The sequence below is a fragment of the Rissa tridactyla genome, chromosome 3, assembly GCF_028500815.1.
Source record: "Rissa tridactyla isolate bRisTri1 chromosome 3, bRisTri1.patW.cur.20221130, whole genome shotgun sequence".
In the NCBI taxonomy this organism is placed as follows: Eukaryota; Metazoa; Chordata; class Aves; order Charadriiformes; family Laridae; genus Rissa; species Rissa tridactyla.
In genome coordinates this window covers 80641524-80659801 of record NC_071468.1, presented here as the reverse complement: position 1 = coordinate 80659801, position 18278 = coordinate 80641524, and the positions used below count along the sequence as shown (strand labels likewise).

General features: G+C 34.8%; 1 protein-coding gene across 1 annotated transcript in view; it reads left to right on the top strand.

Moving 5' to 3' along the window:
- GRIK2 (glutamate ionotropic receptor kainate type subunit 2) overlaps positions 1 to 18278 on the top strand; it is a 410119-nt gene that overhangs the window by 209795 nt on the left and 182046 nt on the right. The window contains exons 7-8 of the mRNA XM_054195142.1: positions 9710 to 9853; positions 11116 to 11223. Of these exons, the coding sequence (XP_054051117.1) occupies positions 9710 to 9853; positions 11116 to 11223 (252 nt within the window). The remainder of the gene's footprint in view (positions 1 to 9709; positions 9854 to 11115; positions 11224 to 18278) is intronic.

Sequence of the window (18278 nt, the reverse complement as noted above, 5' to 3'; positions counted from 1 at the left end):
CCTTATGTCCCAATTATATAAATGTTAAGATTTCATTCAACTGTCCGAAAAATATTTTTTAAAAGTTAATTTCTCCCAATACTTTTATTCCTGTAGCCTTGTATGACAAACTCCTTGAAGGCACTGCTCAGAATCCAAGTGTGCCCACAGATATCTTACTTAATGCTACACTAATATCCTTGTTAGTGTGAATTGCTGAAAGAACTTTTCTTCCATTATTGCTGCCCAAACTGTGCTCAAACTGTAATACAAGTCTTTATGGGGTGCATATCCCATAGAGAGATGGGATACCAAGAAAATATTGTAGTGAGCTTGGCTAGATTTGTCGTATTTTGGACTGATAAATGCTTTTTTGTTCCCTTATTGCCTTGAAATCACTCTTACCTGGGGTAGGTTAAGATAATATGGAATAATCTAGTTGCTTTTGTGCTTTCCAAAACAGCTGGAAATATTTAAGAAAAGGTAAGACATACCTGCTCTACTTACGTAAGGTGAACTTTGAAAGGTTTTTCTCTTTATATGCACAGCTGTTTTGCTGTATTGGTTTGCTGTAGACTAACTCAGAGCTGCTTGGAATTTCTGTACACCTTATGTCTTGGGTTACATTCATTGGAGAGAACTGTTTCTTTAAATGGAATGGCATGGGGCAATTTAACCTTTCCAGCTAATCTCTTGTCTAATTCTTCCTGAATGTCCTGAAGGACCTTTTCTCATGAATCTAGTTTACACTATGAAGTGTAAACCTTATTATTGAAAGCTGTGTTTCATCAAGCTGTATGTTCATAACTGTATAGAATAATAAGAAAAACCAAACAGTCTGGGGGTGGTATGTGTATGATACTACTTATTTACTTTTGAGTGAAGACAGGTATGATGACAAGCACTTTGTGGCTGTAAAATGAGTATGGCATGGCATGATTAACCCTTCTGTCTTTTTTTTCAAGTTTACTGTAAGAGGTTGTATGATTTTACTGCAATGCAAAGCCGTATTTAAAAATAATTAGTTTCATCTCATAGTGCATAAAGGAGAAGTAAAGAATAAACTTAAATCTGCATTTAATTTCATATTCAAATTTTTCTGCAGTATATATATCTAGAGAAAGATACTATATTTTTGTGCCCCTTGCAGATCCGTGTGGTCCCAAATAGTTCATGTTATTGAACGTACTTGTGATACGAATATTTCCTTTGGACTGTTCTTTAGGCTTCATTTGTCTTGATGGTATTTTGTCATGTGATTAAACATAAACCCTTTTATCTAAATCTAAACTTCTGACTTCTTTGAATTTACCATCTCTGTGGTGAATTCAACTTATTCTATCTTTTGTTATGTATGTTATGCATCTGAACGTGATCATTTTTAGCTTTATTATTACTACAGTAACTTATAGAAAATTATCTCTCCTATACATATATATATAAAACATAGAAAATAATGTAAAATTTTAGCAACTGTATTTCAAACACCGACTGGTAGCAATGGAATATATGTCTATCTCATTAACCATAGACTGTAATTGCCATAAATAAAATAACTGTAGATAGATCCATGGAGTTTTGTAATTCTCCTAGTACCCTTTCTGAAAAATAATTTCTGAAAATTGAAAATATTCCAGATTATAGCGATTAAAAGAGCACCGTACAGACCATGAATAGTTAGATGCTTTCTCTTCATCTTCTTATCCAACGATTCTTTGCTTAACATTAGACCTGAAAAAGTGAAAGAAAAACTACTTTCTTCAATGTTAATCTCTTTTTCTAGACCTCCTTGAAAAATCACTTTGTAGTGCAGATTTGAAACTACCTGTGGTTTGTAGGTAGCTGATCAAGGATATGTGGTGAATCAAGCTTCTAGTAGGGTAATGTTAGCACTATTGGCACCACATTATATGAGAATTTTGGGGAAAAAGTTCTTGTGTTACCAATTATTCTAGTTTTGGGGTTAAAATCACATTGGCCCAACATAAATCAAGATTTGGCTCTTAAAATTTTCTGACCAGGCAATAGTAAAATCCATAATAAAGAAACTACAGATTAGCTTATTTTTATATGTATACTATCATAGTTACCATAGTTCATATCCAGTAGTTTTTAAAGGCAACTTTATAATTTTCTGTCAAGGACGGCTTTTAAGGAAAGTAATAGACAGTGTTAGTAATGAGAGCTCTTCTGCACTGTAGGTGGTCACCCCTTCCTGACTTGAGTGTCGTCAGACTTTTCTTACATTTTTGTTCTTATTTATTTTTCCCCTGACTTGTTTAAAAGAAAGGAAGTGAAGTTAGGTTATATGGTTAAGTCAGTCTTCAAAGGAAAATAATAATTATACTAAAACTTGCACAGAGGCCTATTTCTGCTCACTGTGCTTACAATGAAAATAATCTAGAAAATAAGACTAATATGGGAAAAATGAAAGGCAGGTGGTGGGAAGTTCAGTAGAACAAAAAAGGAAGTGTTTTGTTTGTTTATGTAATATACCATTTATTCAGTGTTTTTGTAAGTAATAATTATGCATTGTGTGTAAAATTATCAGCAAGGATAAATGAGAGAAAAATAAGTAATTATCAAAGGAGAAGCAATGCTTAGCAGGCTAAGGAGACAGATTATGGGACATTTTTGAGGGCTTTGCAATGAATAAATATGCCACTGTAAATCCTTATTGTGCAGTGCATTCTAAATAATGTTATTTCTTCACAAAAAATTTATGCTGGGGAGGGAGGACTATGCTGTCCTGTTCATTGTACTTCCAGTATCCAGTATTGACTGGTAGATCAAAAAAACAGAGCTGCTGTTGTTGCCCTCCTAATTGTACTGTGTCATCTCTGCCCCTCAGAAAGCTGACTAGAAATAGTCTGAATATACTGGGAATTAAAAAACCAAAATCAAACCAAGAACCTGACTTTGCATCCAGTATTCTATCCAAGGCATTACTGTTGTGTAAGAAATTAAATACAATTTGTAAGGGCCGATGGAAAATTCAGTCCTTCTGTAACATGTCCTGCCTTGTGTACTTACACTCCTTTTTGCCAAATGGAAACGCAACATTCTTATTGTGTTCTAAACCCTTGCAAGGGCAGGTACCATAAATACAAGCTCAGCGGGAGAATCTTGTTACAGCATGAAATGACTGTGTTAACACTTTGTTAATCCAGTGACCATAGTCAGTGTGTACCAGGTTTATTTCAGAAGATATTATGGTCTGAGGTGGCTGTCGGTGTGGCTAATGGAAATTCACTAACAAATGATTTTATATGGTGAAATAAGTTTCAGAATGCATTAAAGACTCCACATGAATTGCTTTTAACATGTTCGCACATTTTCAAGGACTTTGCTAAAAAAAAAAAAAGTGGAAAGTGTTCTTTCACTTTTATGCATTTACCTAAATACTTTTGTCATGGTCACCTAGGAAACAAATGCAAATATACATTTGCAAGCATTTGCATTCAGTTTCATTTCATTTTTGATACAGCAAAAGAAGTCACATTTGAAAAGAATTTAAGCCTCGTTTTAATTAATGCACAAAATTTTACAGAATACATTAGTGACCGTCAGACACTAAGCAAACCCCTCTGAAATGTTTGCCATTTTAAATGTAGTTGGACTTATTTTACAAGGGCAAAAATTGACTGACCGGAGACAGGAAGACAGAGATAACCTTGAAGAGAATAATGAGCTGCACATGAAAAATATAAGCTATCCTGCTTAATGTAGTAGTACTTATTCAGATAATATTCAGGTAACGATAGCATAAGAACTAAAAAGTAGAAAAGCATATGCATACTGTACTAATCAATGAAAAAAGCTTGGCTCATGCAATGCAGTATTTCAAGTGAACTGTACAGTGTCCTCCCTTGAAATTTTTAGAGGGTCAATTCAGTTTAACACAGAACTGACTACAGAATCGGAATGCTACCTTTCAAGATTTTTTTTTTTACTTCAGTTTTGTTTTTCATGGACAATTTTGTTTGTTAAAGAACTGTTTTAAAAAAAAGAATTTTAGCAAAATATTTGTCTTTGCACAAAAATCTAGATATATTTAATTTATGATGTATTTGTAACCTGATACTAATGCCAGCAGTGACTGGTAAATGCAGATTCAGATATCCACCTTGTGATAGGACAGGACCTGTCAACTGATTTATAGAATATTATGCTACTGCGTTTTCTTTCTCATTTGCTTTGTCTTTGATGAAGAAATATATTTTCACATCTTCTGTGAATCAAATATTTAAAATTTTTATTGTGGAAAATCCAGTCTTGTTAGACTGTTTAGAGAGTTTCAAGTTGCATTTTAGAAGAGTTGTATCTGAATTTAATTCTGAAACAAATTTTGAAGTTCTATTCCTTCTTTTACACATGTAAAAGCTTTCATTTCCCCCTTGACCCCTCAGTCCTTCCTTTTCCTTCTTTCTTTTAGAGTTAAAGGAATATTCATTTGCTTTTACTGGATATGACTTGAATGAATAAAGGCAAGTTCAAACACAAAATGCAGATCACTATAAACAAGTACGTATCATACTTGCAAGGAGGTTGTCTTTAATAATAAAATGGTTAAGCGGTCTAATCCTTATAGAGATAATCCTTATAATACTTTACTTATCTAATTAAAACTTTTTTCTTTTTTTTTAAACTCATACTTGACCCTCATCTTTGGCTCCTTTTCTGTGGAAAAAGTTCCCCACGTTCACTGAAAAAAATTGGCAGAGTAAAGAGGGCAAATAGCTCATTCTTCTCTGGGATCCACACTGGATCAAATACTAAAGAACAAAAAGTAAATTTATTAGGCTTCTCTTTTCCAATGACTTATTTCATATGTCACTCAGTAGAGAAATTTCTTGGTGTTTTCAAGTACTTCACAGAGCACCTTTTAAGTAGATTACCATATTTCTTCACAGATTTTTAGTGGTAATAAATTTAATTAAGGAGAAAAACAATTACATTAGTTTAATTTAACATTTAATTGAAAACCTGAGGGTTTCATGCTTTCAAGCCGGTTTTAATAATCTGTATTTGAGTAATTGAAAGTTCTTCCAGATCGCGCCTGTGTAACAGGTCCATTTTTAATTGTAGATTATAGAGGGCTAAAATTTGGTATAGTAAAAGTTGAAATATGATTTTTTTCTGTTTGAGAAGTGTACTATTTTTGATACAGCTCATGAAGAAACAGAATTAGTCTAACAATCCTTCATCTTAAATTAATATTAAACTTGACTGTGTGATAAAAATCGTATTTTCTAAAAGTAAAACACATATTTTACAATTTACAGACAATTCTGGAGCAGTGAGATATGATCCAGAGAGGAGAGGTTTATTGGTACATGAAATCCTCATATAGTTTGATGGAGGTAAATGGAAATGTCATACAAAAACATTGCTGTGCAAATAAGGTGCGCATGCGAGTCATGATTTGATGTCATTAAATGCAGAATCTGCAGTTGTTTTTAATGCTTAATAGGTACTTAGGCACAGGTATTCCAAAAGCAGTTAGCACATTTGTTGAGTCAGATATCAAAGGACATCAATGATCTCTAATTTACTGTAAGTCTGAAGATGTTTATGAAGATCATGATTCTTCTGTTCTGTTAGGAGTGCTTGGATTTTACCTAGATGTCAGAGTGTGAGCCCTTTCTCTCAGTTTTTGAAAGGTCATAACATACAGACATAGATCTCAGGTTGCAGCTGTAGTGCATAAACAGCCCATTTGGTTTCAGGATTTTCAGCTCATTCTTGTCTAACCTGCCAGCCATGCTGAAAGTCACTAAAAATCATAGCTTCTGTATGTCATAAGAAGGGTAGAAAAACTTTGCAGAGAAGCAGTTTGTCAGTTCTGTTATGTGGGGAAGATTTTTTCTTGACTGAAACGCAGGCTATAGTGGGTTTCTTCTGCATCAGCTTTGCCCATGTAGGTTAGAAACCAGTAAAAAACACTACCCTGCCAACCTCCTTGCCCCAGCTCCAAGCCCCCAAAACTCAACCCCTCCCTACAATATTGATTAACCAGGACAAGCAAGCATGTGGCAAAAATCACAATATGTATCTACTAGAGCTTGCCACGTGCCTTTGACATCTCTGGGTGCAGTTGGGGATGGAGAAGAAAAGGACCACCTCTTACTCTCAGGAGGCCCAGGAAGAAATATTAGACTCCATCTCTAATAAGAAAGAGGACACTTTTTCTACCTTCTTTTTACTCAGTCAAACTCCACCAGAGCCCTTTCACAGTGAGATTAGAGTACTTGCATGCAGTTTGTTAGACAGTATTTACCAAGTAATTTGCAAGACTCAAAAGTGATTATACAGAAACACATGTTAAAAATAGAGGCAAACACAACACCCACAGTAAGACAGGAGGTAAAGGAAAGCCAGAACAGTATTGAGAAGAAATGTGTAGTATCCAACTGAGTTTGGGATAAAAATCAAACACAGATTGGTATTTTCTCTCTATGTGAGATATATTGTGACTGAAATCACATCTCTGATTAAGCTATTACCTCTGAGTGCTAAAAGCTTTCTTGTTACTTGACAGAGTCAACTGAAAAACAGACTTGTGGTCACAGACATCTGTCACCTGACATTTTAATCACCTAACTCAATCTCATTCTGTTTCAATTTGATGAAAAATTTTCGTAGCTTCTGTAGTTGTAGAATTTTTTTTTCTTTTGTAGTTGTAGAAATACAAGTGACAGTATCATGAGCAGTATTTTAGATGAGTTTATCTGTATCCAAGCAAGTCGTCATAAATACTAAGTAGGACTGTGAAACCAAAAATACTCCACAACCCATGGTTCCGAAACTGTACCAAGATATGATTGTGTAATATAACGTAATCATAGAATCATATAGAACCATAGAATGTGTTGGGTTGGAAGGGACCTTTAAAGGTCATCTAGTCCAACCCCCCTGCAGTAAGCAGGGACATCTTTAGCTAGATCAGGTTGCTCAGAGCCTCATCAAGCCTGGCCTTGAATGTCTCCAGGGATGGGGCCTCCAACCACCTCTCTGGGCGACCTGTTCCAGTGTTTCACCACCCTCATTGTAAAGAACTTCATACTAATGTCTAATTTTTAAAAGGTTTATACAAGTTGACTAAAACAATACTAATCTCATTTTTCACTAAGATTACTTTCTTGTATTACGCACTTCAGTGAATGGAAATATTGTAGCAGGTTTCTATCTGAAATTCAAGAACCATTGCTTCTCCTGAAGTTTCTACCTCTTCTTCCTTCCAGACTGCTCATCTCTGTTTAAATAAGGAATCCTCAAAATTTAATTAGGGACATTTCCACCTGGTTTCCAGAGAGTCTCTTGCTGAAACCTGTAGTACTTCCTGTACAAACCATAGTTGGAAAAGTGTGATTTAGGGAAGAGAAAGTGCTATGGACAAAGGGCAGAGGGACAAAAAGCTTAGGAAGCCTAATGAATAAGGATGCAGAGCTAGGCCAACAGCTATCAATTCCTACTCTTTGTCAGAGGAAAGGTAAAGTGACCAACCGAGAGGAAAGCCCAACCTGCAAATTCAAGTATATACTTTATATCTCTTCCTGACTTCTGTGCCGTTTATTTCTCTTGCAGCAAAATCAATGATTGTGCCCAGTGAGATGAGTGCAATATTGAATCACTAAACCAATATATTTTTGAGTATACAGTTCTATCTGTTTTTATTCAGTCCAAGCATTCAAGCCTACATTTAACTTTAATCTTCCTATAGAATGTGGATTGTGGAATTTCATCCTGTGTAAATAAGGGATTTATCCTGTAGCACCTAAAAGTCAAATAGGACACTCAACTTGTAGCCAGTGATTAGTTTATGTTGTGTGCATTTAAAAGAAATATATTCTCATTTAGATTTATTTCCAGTTAATCAATATTCATCAGTCAAATATGAAGAATATTATCAGAATTTGAATTACTTCTAAACCTGCAATGGCTTTTGTAATGCATCCACTGGAGGTGACTGTCTTGTCATCCTACAGATTTCCAGCTCAGTGGCTTATAAAATTTGACAAAAAGCCATGTTGCTCTGCATTTGGCATAATGTCCTTTTGATTCTTGCTGATGAGTCTTATCAGTTCTGTGTCCAAATTTATATCTAATTAATCAGTTAATGCTGTTTTTGAACTTCTGGTTGCTTCTTAATGGGCTGCTTTTGCTAAAGGCTCACAGTAATTTCCATTTTCCTTCACTGGTGCAAGGACTACACAGTTTTAGAAGTAAAACTGATCTAAAAAAAAAAAAAAAGTTTGCATTTCTAAGCCAGAATAGTCTGCTGTACTTATTGTATAATTTATTTAAAAAACTGTTGTCTAGACTCCAACTGCTGCCAAGTAATGCTTCTAGAATATTAAGCTTTGTATGACGCTTACTCAGCATGTCATTCCAACTTTTTGGTGTTTCACTGCCTCCTTGTCAAATATCAGCTTGCCTTAAAAGCACTTTAATGCCTTGAAGATAATGAACAATTTGGCAGCAAAAATATTTTCTGACTGATTTGGAGCCCCTGCGTAAACTACTTGGTGTCTGAGATCATTGGAACCTATTATACTGGCTATTTTAAAATTAGGATTTATTTCTGTTTGAATTTTGAAATCTCTCCTTGGGAGAGACATTTAAATGTAAACATGTATTTTCCCCTTTAACAGTAGCTTATGGGCTATAATGGTAGAGCATTTTTGCATTTTTATGTTTAGTTTTATCGTAAAGAGCCTTGGGATGCATTTGCATGAAAGGCACTATATAAGCTCATTTTGTATTGCATTGTATTGTATTGTGACAAGTGCAATAAACTCCAGGTTTCCTATCCATTAAAGAACTAATTTCACAGCTCACTAATTATGTGAATGAGAAGGGGAAATAGGTCGTTTTTCTCTAAGGTATGCTGAGCAGATGGCATAGCATTCATTTCCACCAGCTGAATCTAAGGTCCTCTCTTCCTTTTGGTTCCAAGGCTTGCCTCTGTTTATCAAATAGAACAGGAGAGAGATGTCAGTTTCTTGTACAGCATGACAGCGTGTACTGAGAGGCTGTCTCTGTCCTTTGCTAATACAACATTAGTTAGCACATACCAGGTCTAAACAGCCTATTTATTTAGGGTGGGATGTGAAAACCATTAAAATGAGTGTGCATTTTAATGCAATTATAATTTGCCTCTGATATATAGATGATGATGGTTATATCTGTCCTAGGGATTTCAACGGATACCCATAAAAGTTATTAATGAATCAGTTGGGTACCTTTGGGACTGTATCTAGTCTGTAATTTCAAAACAGAAAGATTATTTCCTTAGCCTGTGCACTTTCCTTCATAGGTGAGATTTTATTACCTTGCTAATCTTTTTTTTTTTTTTCTTTCACCTCACTCATGGAAATAACCAACTTGAATCACACATGTATATATGATTTATATAGCCCCCTAATGCACTGCTTTTTTAAAGTGACATGAGTACTCAGAGACATCGCTATTCTCCTGTGATCCTGGAAAGTTGGTACTTGGGCCCTTATTTCAGCATTAAAAAGAGAAAAACTGAGACTGGATGTCCTGACACATCTTACGTAGGACTTGGCAATGGGGCTGTATTTTACAGTGCTACAAAAGAAATCAGATCATTTTCTCCCTTTAACAAAATAAACAGTGCTAATTTTTTGTTTCCTTCTCTCACTGCTGGTCTGTCACATGTTTTTGGTTTATGTTCATGGTTCTGATTTCATTGTAATTTCAGACGGATGCAGCGCTAATGTATGATGCAGTTCATGTGGTGTCAGTGGCTGTTCAGCAGTTCCCACAGATGACGGTCAGTTCACTACAGTGTAATCGCCACAAACCATGGCGCTTTGGGACCCGCTTTATGAGTCTCATTAAGGAGGTAAGTCACTAATAAAGTACGCTGCTTTATTACTTTCCTTTCTCCAAACTCCCATTTTCCTTTGTTCCCACTCTACTTGAATTCTACCTTTTTTTTTCAGTAGATGCTCTTCTCTCAGGCTTGTTATCTGTAAAGAGTTTAACAGGGAAGACAAAAAGTGGGTTTTCCTGAGGTATTACTTGGAACAAAGAAATATAAAAGGGTGAAATAACTGCATTCTAAATAAAACTTTTGTTCGTAGAGAATTGGGATGTGTGTGTGTGTTTGTGGAACATTTGTCGCATAAAACCCAAAACCCTGAAGTCCCAAATCATAGACTGACTATGAAAAATTCAGCAAATAAATATTGGCATAAGTTCAAACTTCAAGAATGAAGTTTACTCCCTAGTTTTTTTGTTGCTTTTTTTTTTTTTTTTTTTTTTTGCTATGGTAAATTAGTATATGTGGCCTTGGTGTCCTAGTATGCTGTTTAGATACTGATAGATAGTGACTTAAAGTAAAGCTAGGAGATTTAAAGTGCTTAAGGTGAACACTGTATTCAAGTCTCTTGTACTGTAAGTAACTCCTAATACAATATTTCTCATTGTAGATATCCAAAATACTATGATAAAGAGAAGTATTTGCAATGGAATATAATCCTCGTTTTAATATTAGTTCCTTTAGGATGATAATTTTGTTTTCCACATTCCCTCCTCTACTTTAGTATAGTTTTAGAACTAGGTAGACTTTAAGTTATTAAAAAAATGAGGCTATTGCACTTTATTAAAAGTAAGGTATCATCTCTGGAAAACTGTCTCGGTGACCTCAATTTTTGCTATCTCAGTGTGGTTTCGTCATCTTGCAAAAGCAAACCTTTATTTGAATGAAAATTCCTGGCATAAAAATGAAATCCAGCATTAATGAGAGAGATTGATGCTTGAGGGGGAGGAGGGAGGATGGGGCATGTAGGGAAGCAGAAAGGGAAATGCATGTATAAACGATGGAGGGATGAAAACAAAACAGCCTTATATCTCATTTAGTAAGAGTCTATTGGCCAACATGGAAAGTTGTTTAAAAAATTGTCTGTGAAGACTGAAGAAAGGTTGATTTAATTAGCAAAAAGTGAATACAAAATACTTTTTAAAAAAATCAGCCACAAGGTAAATTATTTAGTTAGAATGAATAATTAATGTTCCCATTTTGGCAGAAGTAAAATTTGTTCTTTTTGGGCAAAAAACGAAGAGGTATTTATTTATAGAAACTGTTTTTTTCTTTCTCCATAGGCCCACTGGGAAGGCCTCACAGGCAGGATAACTTTCAACAAAACCAATGGCTTAAGGACAGATTTTGATTTAGATGTTATCAGCCTCAAGGAAGAAGGTCTTGAAAAGGTGTGTAAGAAGTTTACCTCCAAAGTGATGGGAAACAAAACAAAAATCCACTCCCTAACACCAGTAGCATTTTCAATAACTTTTCATGTGTTACATAAAACAATATGCCTGTTCTCAACTTGATATTTGATTTCAAAGTCTTCTAGTAAAAGCTGTTATCTTGATGTATGACAGTTAGTGGCCTCTTAACTGTGTGCTTCTAGCCACATTCTTAGATACAAGAGGACTGGGGAAGAGTGAACAGCTGGAGTCATACATTAATATGCTTTGTCTTCAATCTATATTTAGTTTAGTTTTAGTTGTGATTCCAATCCCATCGCCTATCCTCATGTGTGAACCTGTAGGTATGTGTATTAGTATTTTCTTTACATCTTACTAATTCAGGAGGAGTTACCTCAAACAGAATGAAATAAAATAGCTTCATTTTGGCAATTCTGTATGTTTTAAGAGGCAAATTTCATTCTCTTCTTGGAATACCAAGTTTCTATCTGTAAGTGGTACTGAAAAATTAAGAATAGGTAGCCTCGACAGGTTTGTTTGTCTTCTGACATGAATTTTTCTTGTACAGACATGGAGTGAAAGACCAAAGGATTGAGAAACGCCTTTTCTGTGTAGCCTAATATTGTCTATATAAAGGTCTTGGAAACCACGAACAGATATTTGGCCTGCCTACATGAGGCCATGATGATCTGAAATCGGATCATCCTCCCTCTCCTCTCCATCCACCTTGGCATGGAGAGTCAATGCGGGAAGCTGCAGTGTCTCACATTGTTGTTCAGTGTTCTCTGAGCTCTATGTTTTCCTTCATCTTCAGATAAAGTTTTATCAGTTTTGCCCCAAGGTAATATTGTGGCCACAAATAAGAAGAAATTAAGGGCATGCACCATGCTGCAAAACTGCATTTCCTTTCTTGTATAAATCATTGAATGGAGAAGCTAGCATAAACAACATATTTCTCAAAAACTTCCCCCCCCCGCCCCCAGTACTAGTTTTGGAATATTAATGTTCTCTTACTAGGAAGATTTTTAAAAAAATTCAGAAGCCATGAGCTTGCTTTGAAACACTTACACAGGTAATAATATTTTTGAAAATGTCCAATCACTTACAAACCTGTGATTAAAGGACTAAACTATATTTTTAAACATTCAGCAATGCACTGATAGTAAAGAGTCTTCCTATGAAGTATTCCATGAAGGAAGCTCTGGAAACTTAAGGGGAAAAAAAAAAGTATATAGTAGTGATTATATTTGAAGTGCAAATTAGCTTTGTGTACGAGTAGAATAGGTGCAATGCAACCTGTCTTCCTTACTGGAAACAGAAATAAAAGAATTGATGACGTGGGAATAGCTAAATAAGCCAGTAATGGCTGAAGAGTCACTGAAATGATCACTGTTGAAAATGAGGAAAGGAAGTGTCTGTAATCTGGGATGGCTTTAAGAACATTGGGTGGCATTTGAGAACCATCAACCAACATGAGTTTTCTGAAAAATAAAATCTTTACAGTGTACTTAATTTCTTTTCAGGCAGAAATACAAAATAATTAAAGAAATACAGACAGTGTAATATGTTTGTGTTTTAATTACGTATGTGATACTACTTCACAATGCTATTAAAAAAAAGAGTTGTCTTTGTTACAAAATTTTCGATGTGGACTGGAAATTTCTGAGAGAACATTGGTGGAATATACTGCACAATAGTTGTGCAGTGCGCTAAAGGAATGGTATCTTCCATCTTGATTTATTTTATGTCTGTTTTTATTTCACCAGCAGTATTGATATGAAGGTTGACAGAAAAGCATGTTAATTTAGTTCTCAGTTGAAAATACGTTAGGAGATATGTACTCCACTGAAAATGTAGAAATAAAAAGGTCCACAGAGATCAGAAATATGGGAAGAAAATAAAACTCAACAGGAAATACAGTACTCTAAAACACATAATAGGAAGAAGGAACCCGGGAAACAGTAATAATGAAAGATATGTAAGAGACAACAGAAATAGTTGTAAAAGGATATGGATATTTAAAAACAACCACCATATGCTTGAGCTCTGTATACACAAGTTTCCAGAAAAGTAAGATACTTTTATTACCTTCATGGCTCATTTTGGCCACGTGATAAAGGGTTGGGATAATATTAGTTTTTCATCAAAATGTGCTGAATATTTTTGGAAAGAGCAGTAAGAATTAGTTACTGTGTATTAGAAAAGTTTAGGAGTTAGGAAAGCGTTAGCAAAGAATGATGAGGAATGCTACACATTCAAACATGAGCAAAAGCAGAGTAGTTTCTGTAGGGTGTAGTGATATGAGATCAGGAAAAGGAAAATTAATGTCTATGCACATTAGATTAAATTGCTTAGTAAATATTTAGAACGTATAGGGCATTTTACTGAGAAAGAAATCAATGCTAACAAATAAATTATTTTTTTGAAGAAAACTTTTTTATTCTGAAAGAATACAAACCCCATTCTTCTTGAATAGAGGGTGGATCATTAAACTCTAGAGCAGGACACTTCCTAGTAAAAAGAGTATGTCTTAGCCAGTCCTTTTAAATAAAAGAGCTGTCTCAAAGTTTTTGTTTTCCCCACAAGATTGTCATCTCTGATGAATTCCTCTCCCTTTTCTCTGTCTTCTCCCTCCCTTCACGTGTGCACTCCATCTCTCTGCATCACACTCTTTCCCTCCTGCTTTCTGCTGCTTTCTCCTCTTCTGCCTTCCCTGTTTCCTCTCTCTCTCCCTTCCTCTTTCCCTGTCCATTTCCCTTGCCATCTAACCCCTGCCCACTTGTCCCTCTTCATCTCTTTGCTCTTTCCATCCCCTTTCTCTCTAGTTCTTATTTTTTCAGGAGCCTTTCCCCATCTTTGTCCTTATCTTGTTTCCAGTGTCCTTCCCAGTCCACCGTCTTGTCAAGATGATAGACTTCCTGAGCAGTTTTGCTTTGTTTATTTATTTATTTATTCATTCATTCATTTGTTTTGTGGGATGAGAGAAGATGGGGACATGGGAATTATATGTGCCATATCATGTGTGTCGTGTTTTGATACTGTAAATAGCTGTTATTTCATCTAACCTCTTTAGAGGCTTTTTTCCATCTTAAGGGGGAACAATTTCTTATGTGAAGGCCAACAGTTCAACCCAACAATTTCAGCTGTAATCTGTAACACTTTTGCAACAAAATGAGACATCTTGAGAAGAAAAATATTTATGGAGGGGAGAGAAAGGAGTTATTGTGAAGTATTTCTAGAAGACTTTTTTTTACATTTTGGGAAAAAATGTCCTAGATAAATTGCATGGTTTGTATAATAGGAAATGACCTAAATCATGTATTTTAAGTGCAATACTGAAGTCAGTGACAACAGAAAAATTGCTCATTGATTTAAAAAAGATGCCATGTGTGATCTTAGATTTTACATAAGATACCTGTTCCTGAAACTTTTGAATGAGAGGTGATAATCAAGCATCAATCAATAAGTACGTGTTTCCAAATAAAAAGTCATGTCTGACAAAATGATAGCTTCTTGTAAGATGAGAATGATAAAATTAATAGATGATTGGAGTGCTGCTAATGTAATTTACAACAAAATTTGATGACAGTCTGGACACACTGAAACTATTTATGATTAAGCATAATGAAAATCCCAAATTGTGGCAATCTGGTGTAATAAGCAAATTATCATTTAAATTACAATCAGTCAGTATTTACACTGAAGCTGCATCATGACGAAAATTATTTTATACTTCAGGGAGATAATAAATACCTGAATTTAACACAATTTTTGAGATGAAAATTTGTCACTTAAGAAGAATCACATTTGTTGAAAAGAGATGTTAACAACTGGCTTGAAATATTGCTCAGGAACCTATGCACAGGGTCAATATAAATGACACAAAATGAGTTGTAATTCATTGTTCAGCATATTAATGTAAGATTTTGTTTTATTTAGCATCTTTAATAATGACCTGGGAAAAAAACAGCAAATGGCTTAAACAGAGGGTTTTGTAGAAGTTAGAGAGAAAAAGAAAGTGAGCTAACAGATCTATGGAAGCTAGAAGTATTGATATTAACATGGTATTTGACAAAGAAGGCAAGCATGTTAGTATTTCTGAAGAAAGCCAAATAAATGAAGAAATTCCCAAATGTTAAATACATAAATAGGAAGAAATGATGTTACTCACACTGAAGCATAAATAATTATTTTCTTGATGTAATCACCACTAACTACTCTACAAAATAGAAGATGGTAAACTGTACACAAGTCAATTCTTCGGAGGTTAAATATGGCTCTGATTTTGGCTGCATAGCCAGACAGTTGGTACCATTGCAGAAGGGCAATGATCCTTTCTAATACGATGCTTGTGGCACTTCACTGTGAGTAGCATGTACAGTTTGGGTTGACTCAGAGCCAAAATGTTACCTTTCTTAGGAGAGTTTAGAAGGAAATTAGCAACAAAGAATACTCATATTCCTATATTTCTAAATTTATTTTTCTCAAACATGCTGAATTAAGAATGCTACTTTAATATATTGAATTTTTGTGGATAAAATATCATGAGACTGATGCTCAGTAAGCTATTCTAGAGTATATGTAAACTCAGAAATTTTAAGTTTCAGGAGTGCACAATACTTTTTTTGGGGGGCATGGTGAATAACTGTAGTGGTTTTGGCTGGGATAGAGTTAAATTTCTTCATAGTGGCTGTACAGAGCTACATGTTCGATTTGTACTGAAAATAGCGTTGATAACGCACTGATGTTTCAGTTGTTGCTGAGCAATGCTTATACAGCATCAAGGCCTTTTCTGCTCCTCGGACTGCCCTGCCAGTGACGAGGCTGAGTGTGCATGAAAAGTTGGGAGGGTACACAGCTGGGACAGCTGACCCCAAGCAATTGTAAGGGATATCCCAGATCATATGACATTGTGCTCAGCAATAAAACTGCATGATGGAGCTTGGCAGGAGCTGCTGTTGCTCGGGCAGTGGCTGGGCAGCAGCCGTTTGGTGGTGAGCAATTGTTTTCTTTTGCATCACATGTTTTTCTTGGGTTTTATTTTCCTCTCCCTTTGTTGTTTTTTTCCCCCCTTACTATATATAAATATATATATTTTTTTTTTTTTTTAATTATTAAACTGCCTTTATCTTAGCCCACGAGTTTTCTCACTTTTACCCTCCAATTCTCCTCCACATCCCAGTGCAGGGGGAGTGAGCTAGTGGTTGTGTGGTGCTTAATTGCTGGCCGGGGTTAAACTGTGACAATTACATTGGATTGGTCTTGGTAAGGATAGTAGCTTTGAAGAAAGTCTGGATGTTACTAAGAAGAGACTACAAATTTGATATTTATTTTTTTTAAATAACTTTATGAAGTTTGATTGGCATGCCTGGAAACAGATTTTTACTATATGACTAACTGCATTTTTATTTTGAAAAGGAAACATGCTTTAGACATGCTATAAGAGATAAACTAGATTCGTGCTGTATCTTTGGAAATAAATGGGATAAGACATGGCTACCACTTCTTATAATGCTGTTAAATTTACATAGCTATGTCTAAATATTCACCTGTGAACTTTTTATTTGTATGCAAGCTTAATCTATACTACAATCTATAAAAATTGCTGAGTCTGAATACACCTTTCAAATTACGTATATGCTTAACTTTATAGATCAACCAAGAAATGGATTACATTAGTGATCAATTATCTTGAAAAGAAGATAATTTTGAGAAGGTTTGAGAAAGTTTATGTCCTTATTCTGATAGCAAGTGTATCGCTAAATGTCACAAAAATCCATCTAATATTTCCAGAAGAGTTTAATAACTTAGAGCTGCAGTCCAATATAGCTTTCTTCTCAAATCCCTACTAAATTGCTAAGCAGACTATTTAAATTTTATGCAAAGAATTACTGTAATCGGCACTCTCTGTCCTAGATAAAGGTCCAAGAATGTATCATAATTATCTGTCATTATCCTACTATACGAACCTATTAAAGTTTAAAAAAAATATTATTGTACATATTAACTGTGTTTAGTTTTCAGTATTCAGAATTCGAATTATTATTCATTCTGATTTAACAGGTTTGAAATTTTTACTTAGTTTTTATTATTTGGTAAGTACTTTTTTCTAGAGTATGATTCATTCACAAACCATGCCAATTGCATTTTACTGTGAAATTAAATTAATATTTTTGGAAACAAGCACAATTGTACTGATCTTTTTTTGGAGACTGAATGAACAAAATACTTGAACCCAAAAGAATTGAATTAATTTTAAATTTGTGTGAACATTAGCCAACCTTCTTTTCAGTATTTGCTGAATTCTGTCCTTTAGTAATGACACTGATTATTTTTAAACGCTTCTGGTGAGATTATTTTAAAAATTATCTATCAAACTATTGAGTAGTAAATACTGTGAATATTACTTAAAAGAGTTTTTTGAGTGGCATAGGATTAATTGACCATTTGGAAACCTCAGCATGTACCTGCCTGAAGGAGGATTGCAAACTTTTCTTGTGGTGCATGAGAAAAGAATCTCTAGATTCATGTAGTCCAGCATTCTGTATCTGAAAGCGGCCAGTTGCGGAAATCTAGCATAATGGCAAGCATATTGCAGTACTCCACCAGAACACTCACAGAAACTCCACTTACTGAAGTCTAAAGGGATAGTGTCCTCATAGACACAGGTAATTTTCTAATAAATACAGAATTCAGAGAAAATGACTCTACAATCAGAGTTTAAGTACATATTTCCTAGTTTTTTCTTTTTATTTACCTTTCAGTAATGATTGTCTCAGTGGTCATAATCTCCAATGAAACCAAACTGATGAATTTGCTGTTAATTTCCTATGAGTAAGATGTCTGACAGTATCACAAACATATTTTTCATTTGGATTACAGGTTTAACATTTGTTCCATACAGTTATAGAATGAAGTTACATTGCATTGCCACCATTGTCTTAGACCAGATGATGCAACTTAATTAAGAGACTGCAAATTACTTGAGTTTTTTTTTTTCCTGGAAACTTCTATTAAAAAAATTAACAAAACCCACCCAACTAGAAAATAGAGTA